This window comes from Balaenoptera musculus, chromosome 3 (assembly GCF_009873245.2).
Source record: "Balaenoptera musculus isolate JJ_BM4_2016_0621 chromosome 3, mBalMus1.pri.v3, whole genome shotgun sequence".
NCBI lineage: Eukaryota > Metazoa > Chordata > Mammalia > Artiodactyla > Balaenopteridae > Balaenoptera > Balaenoptera musculus.
In genome coordinates, this window is record NC_045787.1 from 25,589,756 (window position 1) to 25,605,199 (window position 15,444).

The window sequence follows — 15,444 nt, forward strand, 5'->3', positions numbered from 1 at the left end:
GATTCATCTACATTGTATTATGTGTCAGCACTTCATTCCTTTTAATGGCTGAGTAATTTTCCACTGTATAAATATACTATATTTGTTTATCTACCTATCTATCAATTGATATACACTTGGGATGTTTCCACTTTTTGGCAATTATGCACAATGCTTCTATGAATATTTGTGCATAAATTTCTTTTTTTTAGACTTTTTTATTTTTTATTATTTTTTGTGTATAACTTTTTAATGAACATACATTTGCAGTTCTTTGAATATACTTAGGAGTCAAACTGCTGGGTCATATGGTAACTCTATGTTTAACTTATTGAGGAAGTGCCAAACTGTTTTCCACAGTGGCTGCTATTTAGACTATTTTTAATCCCTGTTTATTTTCTTCAGCTGAGATACAGTTATTGACTACAATCATCCAAGTGAGAATTTACAGTTCTAAAACTTTTTTCCAGATTAGATGATTCTAGTTCCTTAGAACTCTCCTCATACATTGATTGGCTTTTCAAACCTTGAAAAGTCCCCAAATCATCTTGGTCGGAACTTGATACAGCATTCTGTGTAAGCCTGCAGTTCTGGATCTTTGGCAGTACTGGGTACTTCTCTATCTCATCTAAGTTATAAGGCTGTTAATTTTCTGAAGTGAAACTAGAAATATTTATCATAACAGAATACTAATTCTTTATTTAGAGATACTTATAAAAGGTCCTTCCCAAAGATAAACAGAATAATGTTTTCTTCTGTATTAAAAGAAAATATCCAAAGATATCTGGTGTATAATAATGAATAGTAGTAATACACTTCTACCACAGACATATTGCTACTGATCATCAGCTTTTTCTAATACTAGGAGTTTCTAAATAGAAGAGTACTCCAGTAAGGAAAACTAAAATAGCATCTGAGGATGGAGTGCACACTCTGTAAGCTCTTGTTCTACATGTGATTGATATACATTCCTAAATTCTAACAAGGAGAGATTTCTACTGTGTCATTGTAAATTATTTAGCAGCAAACGAAATTTGAGGATACTGAAATTATTCCCATAAAAAGTCATCTTGGAATTTTTAAACAATATCAAGGAAGACAAGGTTTACTTAATTCCTTTTTTGAGGGGGCTGATTAACCTAATTCTCCTCTTAGTACACTTCCGGACTCAAAAAAAGAAAGCTATAGCAGTTTTAGACTGATTGAAATATTAACTTATTTAATCTTCCCAACAATCCTATTTGAGATAGATACTGCTCTTAGGCCTTACAGATGAGCTGGCAGAGCTGCTATTCAAACTCAGGGAGTCTTGACTTCAGGGCCCACACTTTTAGTTACTACATTAGCTGGCTTTTTCAGTGGCAGGAAAGGCTAAAACGTAACAAAAATTTCCATAAACCATACGACATATCACTTCTGTACATCCAGAGGACATAAATAGCTTCTCTACTGATCTTGATATACAACGTAATACCCAGATTTAGTGACACTGAAAATACTGCTGTATTTTTATATTTATATAATATACTTAATGAGACACGCACATAGTTAAAATAATAAAATTGAAGAGTATATATTAATGAAATCTAGTTTAAATTATATCCTCTCTAAGGGTCTACTTACAGTGATTTTTTCTAAAGGACAATTTAAAAACCCAAAACTTTAAGGGCAGTGATAGAACAAAGCTTTGGGATTAGGAAGACACTGGTACCTGTGCACTGGATGTGATGTCTTCACGCTGCTGGTCAGTCATTGTTGCCAAGGTATCAAAGGGATCCTTCTCACAAGGATCCAGAAGTCCAGGACTACCTACAGCAATCACCGTAGGGAGAAAAAAGCATTACCATCATCCATTTGTAAAATAAAGAAGAGTTCTCATTCAACCATCAAACACAAAAACAAACATTAAAAATGAAGTAAAACTTACCTTTAAGAATAATCCCAGAAGAAATGCACTCAAAAACTCTTCTCAGCGCATCTCCAGGACTCTGAGGACTAGAAGCACTACTGATTGCTTTCTCTACCAGTAACTCCATAGCCTAAAAACAGAAATGTAACAATGTGCTTAACAGCTTACAGCCCAAAGGAATTATTCATTTTCAAACACCAGAATGACAAACTACCTGCAAAACTGTCATTAAAAATTTTGAAGACTGAAAAAGTTACATAGACCAAGTCACAAAATTAGAAAAAAATTACATATAACATAAAAATAATCAAAATTAAATAAGTAATGAAAACAAAATTAATAAGACTGACATCTTAAAAATATTTTATAATTTATGCTTAATGAAAAATAGATTAATATGGTTTTTTGTTATTTTTAGTTATTGTTATCCTTTCCTATTAAAATATGACAGTCCTTAAAATTCTTTAGATATTTAGGACTCACATACATATGTTCTTTAATACCTACATACTGATGATACTAAGTAGTTAGAGCACGACAGTATTCTACTAAGTAAAGGAAACTTGTTTTCTTTACGAACAATTATCTAATTTTCATTTAACATACAACTGTACTTCTATTATCCTTAAGGAAAACACAACTTATGCTTTCACTGTAAACTACACTTGAGAGACTCAAAATATAAACCAATGAATAAAAGAAAAAGTACAGATTTAGATCCAGAAAGTGTTTTGAAGGGTCTGTTATTAGAAAAATTTGTTTCCATTTAGAGTTTAAAAATTGAGATATAACGTACAACTCGGTGGTTTTTAGTACATTTACAAAGTTGTTCAACCACAACCACTCTCTAATTCCAGAACATTTTCATCACCCCCCCAAAAAACTCCATACCTATTAGCAGTCATTCTCCATCCTCCCTTTCTTCCATCCCCTGGCAACAACTAAACCACTTTCTATTTCTATAGATTTGCCTCTTCTAGATACTTCATACAAATGGAACCATATAGTATGTGACTTTTTGTATCTGGTTTCTTTCACTTAGCATAATGTTTAAGGTTTGTCCAAATTGTAGCTTTTACTTAAATTATAAATAAAACCACCAATAACACTTCAAAGAAACTAAATAGATTGCAACTAGAATGAAATCCTTAAAATGATACTGAAACTGAAAATACCTTAGGGAGAATCCATTTTTAGCTGTATACTTAAAAAACTCATAAATTTAATCAGAGGTAAAAACTACATCCACCTATTCACCCCAAGGCCATTACTCAGATCTTTTAAGTAAGAATAATTCTTAAAAGGCTGGACATTTGGAGGCTTCAGTCCCAAACAAATTAGGAATAAATTGTATGAGAGATGTGAATTTAAAGAGATAGTGCACATTAAGGGCTATAAAAAATGATAGCTGGAAGCATGAAGTTAAAAACATCTGAGAATAATGAATGTTAATAGTGATAAATGTAAATTACAACAAAAAAATTAAGATGGTTCAGTTTATTCAACTGAAGAATGCAGTAAGATGTTCAAGACAATTTTTAAGGATTTTCATTTTAAAATTTTACTATTTTAAGAAATCAGCTTCACTTATCTAGACGACTCTATGAATGTAGAATAAACACCTTTCCTTTCCAGACAAGTCAAGTATTATTTCAAGATGTCCAAAAGACTGAAATCTTTGAAGATTAAACGATTGTCAAGTGTCATTTATTTTGGATTTTTAAAAATTTTATTTATTTTTTTGGCTTCGTCAGGTCTTAGTTGCGGCACGCGGGGTCTTCGTTGAGGCATATGGGATCTTTCATCTGGGTGCGGGCTCTTCGTTGTGGCGTGCGGGTTTTCCTCTAGTTGTGGAGCACAGGCTCCAGGGCAGGCGGCTCCAGAGTGCGTGGGCTCTGTAGTTTGCAGCACACGGGCTCTCTCGTTGAGGTGCACGAGCTCAGTAGTTGTGGTGCTGGGCTTAGGTGCCCCGTGACATGTGGGATCTTACTTGCCCAACCAGGGGTCAAACCTGCGTCCCCTGCATTGGAAGGTAGATTATTTACCACTGGACCACCAGGGAAGTCCCCCAGATGTCATTTATTTTGAACCCCTCTGCCTAGTCTAAGTGGCCAGTATGTAGAAAATACTCAATAGGACTTCCCTGGTGGCGCAGTGGTTAAGAATCCGCCTGCCAATGCAGCGGACATGGGTTCGAGCCCTGGTCTGGGAAGATCCCACATGCCACGGAGCAACTAAGCCCGTGCGCCACAACTACTGAGTCTGTGCTCTAGAGCCCGCAAGCCACAACTACTGAGCCCACGTGCCACAGCTACCAAAGCCCGCATGCCTAGAGTCTGTGCTCCGCAACAAGCGAAGCCACCACAATGAGAAGCCTGCGCACCACAACGAAGAGTAGCCCCCACTAGCTGCAACTAGGGAGAGCCCGCACACGGCAACGAAGTAAGTAAGTAAGTAAATAAATAAATGAAAACACTCAATAAATGTTTATGAAACACAATACTTTTGGAAAGAAATATGAAAATAATCCTGCTAATAAAAGAAATCAAGGTTTATAATTAACAAGTTAATAAAATACAAAATTGATGTCCTAAAATATGCAACTTTCCCAAAATACCTCAAATTTATAATATTTCTAGAGAATGTTAAGAGAAAAATAAGTATTAAATAATCAGCTATAATATAGCTATGTCAAGATATAAAATGTTACAAGTAATTCAAAGCTTTTTCAAAATCTGCTTACTGACTGACCTTAGAAGTGGGAATTTGTAATTTATACTTATATATTAAGGTAGAAACTAACTAAAAACCAAGAAAGAAATGAATTATTTATGGAACACAGAAAGTCCATATATCTAATCACACAATAAAACTAAGTCAACTATCTGCCTTCTGAGATCATTTGCTCTGAAGGAAGCAATTAAAAAATGTTAATTTTCTATGGAACATGGTTGTTCTCCAAGCAGAGGTCTACAGTTAAGAAAGCAACAAAAGTAGAACACAAGAGGTTTATATACTCTGAAATGTACGCATTCAAAAGTAAAAGGACAGAAAACTAGGGCACCTAACAGGTACCGGTGAGGGACCACAGACACCTAAGGGGACGGGAGGAACCCCCAGTGACTGGTTGTTTCAATTATATTTCTATTTTTCCTAATATGTTTTTTTATCTTTCTGATTTTATTTTGTTTTTTATTCTTTGTTATTGTCTTGCTCCTTTTTTTTTTTTTGGCACGCTACATGGCTTGTGGGATCTTGGTTCCCAGGCTGGAGGTCAGGCCCGGGCTCCTGCGGTGGGACCTCTGAGTCCAAACCGCTGGACTAACAGAGAACCTCAGACCCCACGGAATATTAATCCGAGTGAGGCCTCCCGGAGGTCCTCTTCTCAGCAGGAAGATCCCGCTCTATCCAACGGCCTGCAAACTCCAATGCTGGATGCCTCACGCCAAACTACCAGTAAGACAGGAATACAGCCCAACCCATCAAAAACAAAAACAAAAACAAAAAATGAAATGACAAAAAGATATGTTACAGACGAAGGAGCAAGGTAAGAACCTACAAGACCAAATAAATAAAGACGAAATAGGCAACCTATCTGAAAAAGAATTCAGAGTAATGATAGTAAAGATGATCCAAAATCTCAGAAACAGAATGGAGAAAATACAAGAAACATTTAACAAGGATCTAGAAGAGCTAAAGAGCAAACAAACAGTGATGAAAAACACAATAAATGAAATTAAAAATACTCTAAAAGGAATTAATAGCAGAATAACTGAGGCAGAAGAACGGATAAGTGAGCTGGAAGATAAAATGGTGGAAATAACTGTGAGGGAGCAGAATAAAGAGAAAAGAATGAAAGGAATTGAGGACAGTCTCAGAGACCTCTGGGACAACATTAAACACACCAACATTTGAATTATAGGGGTCCCAAAGAAGAAGAGAAAAAGAAAAGGTCTGAGAAAATATTTGAAGAGATTATAGTCGAAAACTTCCCTAACATGGGAAAGGAAATAGCCACAAGTCCAGGAAGCACAGAGAGTCCCATACAGGATAAGCCCAAAGAGAAACATGACTAGACACATTAATCAAACTATCAAAAATTAAATACAAAGAAAAAATATTAAAAGCAGCTAGGGAAAAGCAACAAATAACATACTAGGGAATCTCTATAAGGTCAACAGCTGATCTTTTAGCAGAAACTCTGCAAGCCAGAAGGGAGTGGCAGGACATATTTAAAGGATGAAAGGGAAGAACCTACAACCAAGATTACTCTACCCAGCAAGGATCTCATTCAGATTTGATGGAGAAATCAAATGCTTTACACGCAAGCAAAAGCTATAAGAATTCAGCACCACCAAACCAGCTTTACAACAAATGCTAAAGGAACTTCTCTAAGCAGGGAACACAAGAGGAGAAAAAGACCCACAAAAACAAACCCAAATCAATTAAGAAAATGGTAATAGGAACATACATATTGATAGTCACCTTCAATGTAAATGGATTAAATGCTCCAACCAAAAGACACAGAGTGGCTGAATGGATACAAAAACAAGACCCATACATATGCTGTCTACAAAAGACCCATGTCAGACCTGGGGACACATACAGACTGAAAGTGAGAGGATGGAAAAAGATATTCCATGCAAGTGGAAATCACAAGAAAGCTGGAGTAGCAATACTCATATCAGATAAAATAGACTTTAAAATAAAGAATGTTACAAGAGATAAGGAAGGACACTACATAACGATCAAGGGATCAAACCAAGAAGAAAACGTAGCAATTATAAATATTTATGCACCCAACATAGGAGCACCTCAATACGTAAGGCAAATGTTAACAGCCATAAAAGGAGAAATCGACAGTTAACACAGTAATAGTGGGGGACTTTAACACCCCACTTATACCAATAGACAGATCATCCAGACAGAAAATAAATAAGGAAACAGAAGCTTTAAATGACACAATAGACCAGATAGACTTAATTGATATTTTTAGGACATTCCACCCGAAAGTGGAAGAATACACTTTCTTCTCAAGTGCACACGGAACATTCTCCAGAATAGATCACATTTTGGGTCAAAAATCAAACCTTGGAAAATTTAAGAAAACTGAAATAGTATCAAGCATCTTTTCCAACTACAGCGCTATGAGAGTAGAAATCAATTACAAGAAAAAAACAGTAAAAAACACAAATACATGGAGGCTAAACAGTGCGCTGCTAAATGACAAAGAGATCATTGAAGAAATCAAAGAGGAAGTCAAAAAGTACCTAGAGACAAATGACAATGAAAACACGATGATCCAAAACCTATGGGATGCAGCAAAAGCAGTTCTGAGAGGGAAGTATACAGCAATTCAAGCTCACCTCAAGAAACAAGAAAAATCTCAAACAATCTAACCTTAAACCTAAAGCAAGTAGAAAAAGAAGAACAAAGAAAACCCAGAATTAGTAGAAGGAAAGAAATCAAAAAGATCAGAGCAGAACTAAATGAAACAGAAACAAAGAAAACAATATCAAAGATCAATAAAACTAAAAGCTGGTTCTTTGAGAAGATAAACAAAATTGATAAACCTTTAGCCAGACTCATCAAGAAAAAAAGGGAGAGGACTCAAATCAATAAAATTAGAAATGAAAAAGGAGAGATCACAACTGACATCTACCACAGAAATACAAAAGATCGTTAAGACACTACTACAAGCAATTATATGCCAATAAAATGGACAACCTGAAAGACATGGACAAAGCCTTGGAAAAGTACAACCTTCCAAGACTGAACCAGGAAGAATTAGAAAACATAAACAGGCCAATCACAGGTAATGAAATTGAAACTGTAATTAAAAATCTTCCAACAAACAAAAGTCCAGGACCAGATGGCTTCACAGGTGAATTCTATCAAACATTTAGAGAAGAGTTAACACCTATCCTTCTCAAGCTCTTCCAAAAAATTAGAGGGAGGAACACTCCCCAAACTCATTCTACGAGGCCACCACCACCCTGATATCAAAAGAAGACAAAGAGATCACAAAAAAAGAAAATTATAGACCAAAATCACTGATGAACATAGACGTGAAAATCCTCAACAAAATACTAGCAAACAGAATCCAGCAACACATTAAAAGGATCATACACCATGATCAAGTGGGATTTATCCCAGGGATGCAAGGAATCTTCAATATAGGCAAAACAATCAATGTGATACACCATATTAACAAATTAAGGAATAAAAACCATATGATCATCTCAACAGATGCAGAAAAAGCTTTTGACAAAATTCAACACCCATTTATGATAAAAACCCTCCAGAAAGTGGGCAAAGAGGGAACCTACCTCAACATAATAAAGGCCATATACTACAAACCCACAGCAAACATCGTTCTCAAGGGTGAAAAGCTTAAAGCATTTCCTCTAAGATCAGGAACAAGACAAGGATGTCCACTCTCGCCACTCTTATTCAATATAGTATTGGAAGTCCTAGCCACAGCAATCAGAGAAGAAAAGAAATAAAAGGAATACAAACTGGAAAAGAAGAAGTAAAACTGTCACAGTTTGCCGATGACAATGATACTATACATAGAAAATCCTAAAGATGCCACTAGAAAACTACTAGAACTAATCAATGAATTTGGTAAGGTTGCAGGATACAAAAGTAATGCACAGAAATCTCTTGTTTTCTTATACACTAACAACGAAAGATCAGAAAGAGAAATTAAGGAAACAATCCCATTTACCATCGCAACAAAAAGAATAAAATACCTAGGAATAAACCTACCTAAGGAGGCAAAAGACCTGTACTCAGAAAACTATAAAACACTGATGAAAGAAATCAAAGATAACATAAACTGATGGAGAGATATTCCATGCTCCTGGACAGGAAGAACCAATACTGTGGAAATGATTATACTACCCAAAACAACCTACAAGTTCAATGCAATCCCTATCAAACTACCAATGGTATTTTTCACAGAACTAGAATAAGAAATTTTACAATTTGCATGGAAACACAAGAGACCCCGAATAGCCAAAGCAATCTTGAGAAAGAAAAATGGAGCTGGAGGAATCAGGCTCCCCAACTTCAGACTATACTACAAAGCTACAGTAATCAAGACAGTACGGTACTGGCACAAAAACAGAAATCTGAATCAATGGAACAAGATAGAAAGCCCAGAGATAAACCCACACACATATGGTCACCTTATCTTTGACAAAGAAGACAAGAATATACAATGGAGAAAAGACAGCCTCTTCAATAAGCGGTGCTAGGAATAGACAGCTACATATAAAAGAATGAAATTAGAACACACCCTAACACCATACACAAAAATAAACTCAATAGACCTAAATGTAAGGCCAGACACTATAAAACTCTTAGAGGAAAACATAGGCAGAACACTCTATGACATAAATCACAGCAAGATCCTTTCTGACCCACCTCCTAGAGTAAGGGAAATAAAAACAAAAATAAACAAATGGGACCTAATGAAACTTAAAAGCTTTTGCACAGCAAAGGAAACCATAAATAAACAAGACGAAAAGACAATCCTCAGAATGGGAGAAAATATTTGCAAACGAAGCAACTGACAAAGGGTTAATCTCCAAAATATACAAGCAGCTCATGTAGCTCAATATCACAAAAACAAACAACCCAATCTAAAAATGGGCAGAAGACCTAAACAGACATTTCTACAAAGAAGACATACAGATGGTCAACAAATGCATGAAAAGATGCTCAACATCACTAATCATTAGAGAAATGCAAATCAAAAGTACAATGAGGTATCACCTCACACCAGTCAGAATGGCCATCATCAAAAAATCTAGAAACAATAAATGCTGGAGAGGGTGTGGAGAAAAGGGAACCCTCTTACACTGCTGGTGGGAATGTAAATTGATACAGCCACTATGGAGAACAGTATGGAGGTTCCTTAAAAAACTAAAAAATAGAACTACCATACGACCCAGCAATCCCACTACTGGGCATATACCCTGAGACAACCATAATTCAAAAAGAGTCGTGTAGGGCTTCCCTGGTGGTGCAGTGGTTGAGAATCTGCCTGCCAATGCAGGGGACACGGGTTCGAGCCCTGGTCTGGGAAGATCCCACATGCCACGGAGCAACTGGGCCCGTGAGCCACAACTACTGAGCCTGCGTGTCTGGAGCCTGTGCTCCGCAACAAGAGAGGCCACGACAGTGAGAGGCCTGCGCACCGCAATGAAGAGTGGCCCCCGCTTGCCGCAACTAGAGAAAGCCCTCGCACAGAAACGAAGACCTAACACAGCCAAAAAAAAGAGTCATGTAGCACAATGTTCAGTGCAGCTCTATTTACAATAGCCAGGATATGGAACCAACCTAAATGTCCATCAACAGATGACTGGATAAAGAATGTGGCACATACATACAGTGGAATATTACTCAGCCATAAAAAGAAATGAAACTGAGTTATTTGTAGTGAGGTGGATGGACCTAGAGTCTGTCATACAGAGTGAAGTCAGAAAGAGAAAAACAAATACCGTATGCTAACACATATATATGGAATCTAAAAAAAAATGGTTATGAAGAACCTAGGGGCAGGACAGGAATAAAGACGCAGATGTAGAGAACGGACTTGAGGACACGGGGAGGGGGAAGGGTAAGATGGGACAAACTGAGAGAGTGGGATGGACTTATATATACTACCAAATGTAAAATAGCTAGCTAGTGGGAAGCAGCCGCATAGCATAGGGAGATCAGCTCGGTACTTTGTGACCACCTAGAGGGGTGGGATAGGGAGGGTGGGAGGGAGACGCAAGAGGGAGGAGATATGGGGATATACATAGACGTATAACTGATTCACTTTGTTATAAAGCAGAAAGTAACACACCATTGTAAAGCAATTATACTCCAATAAAGATGTCAAAAAAAACAACAACCTACATGCACCACAATGTTCATTGCAGCTCTATTTACAATAGCCAGGACATGGAAACAACCTAAATGTCCATCAACAGATGACTGGATAAAGAATGTAGCACATATATACAATGGAATATTTCTCATCCATAAAAAGAAAAGAAATTGAGTTACTTGTAGTGAGGTGGATGGACCTAGAATCTGTCACAGAGTGAAGTAAGCCAGAAAGAGAAAAACAAACACTGTATGCTAATGCATATATATGGAATTTAAAAAAGCAGTACTGATGAACCTAGCGGCAGGGCAGGAATAAAGACGCAGACGTAGAGAACAGACTTGAGGGCACAGGGTGGGGAAGGGGAAGCTGGGATGAAGTGGGAAAGTAGCCCTGACGTATATACACTACCAAATGTAAAATGGATGACTAGTGGGAAGCTGCTGCATAGAATAGGGAGATCAGCTTGGTGCTTTGTGATGACCTAGAGGGATGGGATACGGAGGGTGGGAGGGAGGCTGAAGAGGGAGGGGATATGGGGATATATTTATACGTATAGCTGATTCACATTATTGTACAGCAGAAACTAACACAACATTGTAAAGCATTTATACTCCATAAAAGATGTGGGAAAAAAAGAAACAAGTAAAAAGACAACATCAAAGACGAACAGAATCAAATTAGGAAAATGATTATTTAGGTTGCAATGTGAAACGTCTTGGTGGCTGAAGTTATTTAAAGAAAAAAGCTCTCTTAAATATTACCTATTAGATGATGTGAAACCTAGGATTGTAATATTTGCTTTAAAAAACATTCATGTGGTATATATTTTTCTTTCCCACCTTTAATAGTAGTAAGAAGAACAATGCTTAGTAAGGGGCAGGCACCATGCTAAGCACTTTTAAATAAATCATTTAATTTCTCATAACTAGATGCCACTATACCACAATTTTAAAGATTAAAAAACAGAAAACCTTAAAGAGGTTAAAAGGTCATACAACTAGAAGCTTAAGGGGCTAGGATTTAAACCCAGGTCTGACCGACTCAAACCTGTTTTGTTTTGTTTTTTAAAGACAACTATATTTCAATAAATATCCTTTACAACTGATCCAGACAGATAACATTAACTAGTTTCCTTGGATAGTAGTTTCTAGTTCTGATAGAGGTAAAGGGCTATGAAAAAAAAATACTTTGGGAGATTATGGTAACACAGGTACTTTCATTTGGTGGTAGTGTATACCTGTAAAACCTTCTTTAAAAAAAAAAATCACACAGTTGGCAAGTTCAAAGGCACATACTAATGAACCCAGTAATGTCAGTACTAAAGATTTACAATAGGGCTCTTACACTTAATGAAAACACAAAAAATATTCAGTGAAGCTGCTTATCTGCAATACACTGGAAACAATCTAAATATCAAACCCTAGGAAGTTTGGTCAAGTAATTGTAATAGTAGTAAAGTTAGCCTCTTTATCATTATATAACTAACACTTACTGACTGAGTGCTTATTATATGCTAAGCACTGTTCTAAGCCTTTACATGCATTAACCAATTTTAATCATCATAATCACCTCTTGGTGGTAGATACAACTATTATTCCAATTTTACAGATAAAAATGTTTATGCTATTAAAATAGGATTTTACGAATACCATTACAAGCACTTGTCTGTATAAAAGCCATTTCTGTATTCCAGTGAACACAGGTGAAGATTGATACATGCATGACAAACTTCCCACTCCTAAAGTCCACGTGTAGGATGTTATATTTTTGCACATGCACAGCACTTTATTTCATACTCATACACATGTTGTATGGACAGCACTTTATTTCATACTCAACAATTCTTAATAAAAACTGTCAAGCCTTTTTTTAAAAAATTTATTTATTTTTGGCCACATTGGGTGTTCGTTGCTGCACGTGGCCTTTCTCTAGTTGCGGCAAGCGGGGGCTACTCTTCATTGTGGTGCGCGGGCTTCTCACTGAGGTGGCTCCTCTTGTTGCTGAGCACAGGCTCTAGGCACACGAGCTTCAGTAGTTGTGGCACAAGGGTTTAGTTGCTCTGTGGCATGTGGGATCTTCCTGGACCAGGGATCGAACCCATGTACCCTGCAATGGCAGGCGGATTCTTAACCAGTGAGCCACCAGGGAAGTCCTTTTTTTTTTTAAAAAAATTTATTTATTTGGCTATGCTGGGTCTTAGTTGAGGCATGCAGGATCTTTTAAGTTGCAGCATGTGGGCTCCTAGTTGCAGCATGCGGGATCTAGTTCCCTGAGCAGGGATCACACCTGGGCCCCCTGCATTGGGAGCACAGAGTCTTAGCCACTGGACCACCAGGGAAGTCCCAGAACTGTCAGGTCTTCTTAAAAAAGGTTTTCTAACAGCTTTTGGTGATTTGGGGATGTGTATGTACTCAAGTAGATGGTTTCTGTTATGGGGTAGCTAAGTGTTGAGTTATTATTTTTAAGCTAAAGTGAGTGAGATGATACAGTCCAAGTACAACTTGCTGATTCTCCTGCAAGCTAAAAGAATGTTAGTTATTTGCCCTGTGATGTCAGTGTTCTATCACTTAAAACATCTTTTATACAGACAAGTGTTTGTAATGGTATTTACCAAGTTGAAGACTCTTTGTGGAAGACAGGGAAGGAAGAGTAGAAAAATTCCAATTATCCACATCTAATTATATCTAATAATAAATAGACATTTGACTAACATGTAGATAAAAGAAAAAAGAAATAGTGTAAGATCTTCCAAAGGAGTAAGATGCAGGGGAAAATTAATATCAAAGTTGGCTGTGAATTCTCAACACAAGCGTCCCAAAGCGGCTTCACATACCCAAAACCCTCTGTTGGTTCAGGGAAATAGAAATTGTTCTTGAAAGGAGATGGTGAATAGGTTTCGGAAACAAACAGAGCAGATTCTGCATAGGCAAAGCCTCTAGGAGGCCATCTTGGGTTTGAAACCTGAAGTGTAAAGGTGTGCCAATGGAATCCACCTCACAGACTATCACAGCACATTCAATCAGGACACAGGAGAGACAAAGCCCATGTCTGGGAATTCCCTGGTGGTCTAGTGGTTAGGACTCAGTGCGTTCACTGCTGGGGCCTGGGTTCAATCCCTGGTCGGGGAACTAAGATCTCGCAAGCCACGTAGCACAGCCAAAAAAAAAGCCCAAGGTTTACATGCAGCCAAGCCCTACTCCTTTCCATAAGCAATCCTCAAAGCAGAGCTCATGGGGGAAGAAAAAGGACAAGTATTTTAAAAGGTGTGGATACATTCAAATACAGTTCTTGTTTGGTTGTCTCAGCATAAAAGGATGATTTTGTAATGGAACTGACAATGCTAAGCGCTAACGAGATGAAAAAACTGAAACAAATCAGACACGACATCCGTGCATCTGGGAGGAACATAGCATGAAAAATAGAGATGAAAAATCTATTCTTGGGACTTCCCTGGTGGTGCGGTGGTTAAGAATCCGCCTGCCAATGCAGGGGACACGGGTGCAAGTCCTGGTCCAGAAAGATCCCACATGCCGAGGAGCAACTAAGCCCGTGCGCCACAACTACTGAGCCTGCGCTCTAGAGCCCGTAAGCCACAACTACTGAAGCCCTCATGCCTAGAGCCCATGCTCCACAAGAGAAGCCCGTGCACCGTAACTAGAGAGAGAACATCCCCTGCTTGCCGCAACTAGAGAAAGCCTGCATGCAGCAACAAAGACCTAACCCAGCCAATAAAAAAAAAAAAAAAAAAATCTACTCTCTACGGACTTTGAGCAATAATAGTATATCACTGCTTGTAACAAGTAGTATCACTTGTTACAACAAATGTATCACTCTGGTGCAAATATTGAGGGGGAGGCTATGTATGTGTAGTGGAGGAGGGTATGTGAGAACTCCGTACTTTCTGCTCAGTTTTGCTGTGAACCAAAAAGTGCTTTAAAAAATATCTATTAAAAAATAATCTATTCTGGAAGAATCTTAATTTAAGGAAATGAAGATATAACCTGCTCACATTCTGAGTAATAGAGAACTTGATAAATACAAAAAGCCAATAAAATTAAGAGCTCAAAGTTGAGATGAAAAGGAAAACTGCAGAGCTAATTAAGCAAACTGAAATGCAAAATAACATTATTATAGAACTAATAATGAATTATAAATAGCAAAGAAGATTAGGACATAGTTGGAAACTAAATTACTACCAAAGAGACAATAATAGGGGACAAAAGAGGAAAGAGAACAAAGATTAAAACAATCACGAAGATAATAGATATGTAGGACAAAGGCAATGCAATATAAGGATAATTGGTATCCCTGAAAATAGAGAATCATATTAATAATTTGTCAAGTCTGCAGGGCAAAAAGGACAAAGTTTTCAATGAAATGCTGATACTGAACAACAGATTCCAAGACATAATTTGGTTAAGTTACTAAAATTGAAGGATAAAGAATTCTTTCAGCAGCCTGTAGAAAAAGTAAAGGCAAAAAAATTAGGCTGGACTTAGATGTAGTAATACTCAGTGCTGGAAGACAATGGAGCAACACCAATAAATGGAGGAGGAAAAATTGTGACCTAACAATATATTTCTCAATAAAGTAGTGGTAACTGGCAAAGATTCTCAAACATGAAAGAAATTTTAAAAACTTAAAACAGTTTTTGATAAGAACTATATGA

The 15,444-nt window shown here is 37.2% G+C and overlaps 1 protein-coding gene across 2 annotated transcripts in view; it reads right to left on the bottom strand.

Annotated features, from left to right (window-relative positions):
• Positions 1-15,444, bottom strand: part of ZFR (zinc finger RNA binding protein) — a 77,425-nt gene that overhangs the window by 2,633 nt on the left and 59,348 nt on the right. For both annotated transcript variants that reach the window (XM_036845905.1, XM_036845904.1), the window contains 2 exons: positions 1,907-2,018; positions 1,691-1,788 (listed from right to left, as the gene is read on the bottom strand). In XM_036845905.1, the coding sequence (XP_036701800.1) occupies positions 1,691-1,788; positions 1,907-2,018 (210 nt within the window). The remainder of the gene's footprint in view (positions 1-1,690; positions 1,789-1,906; positions 2,019-15,444) is intronic.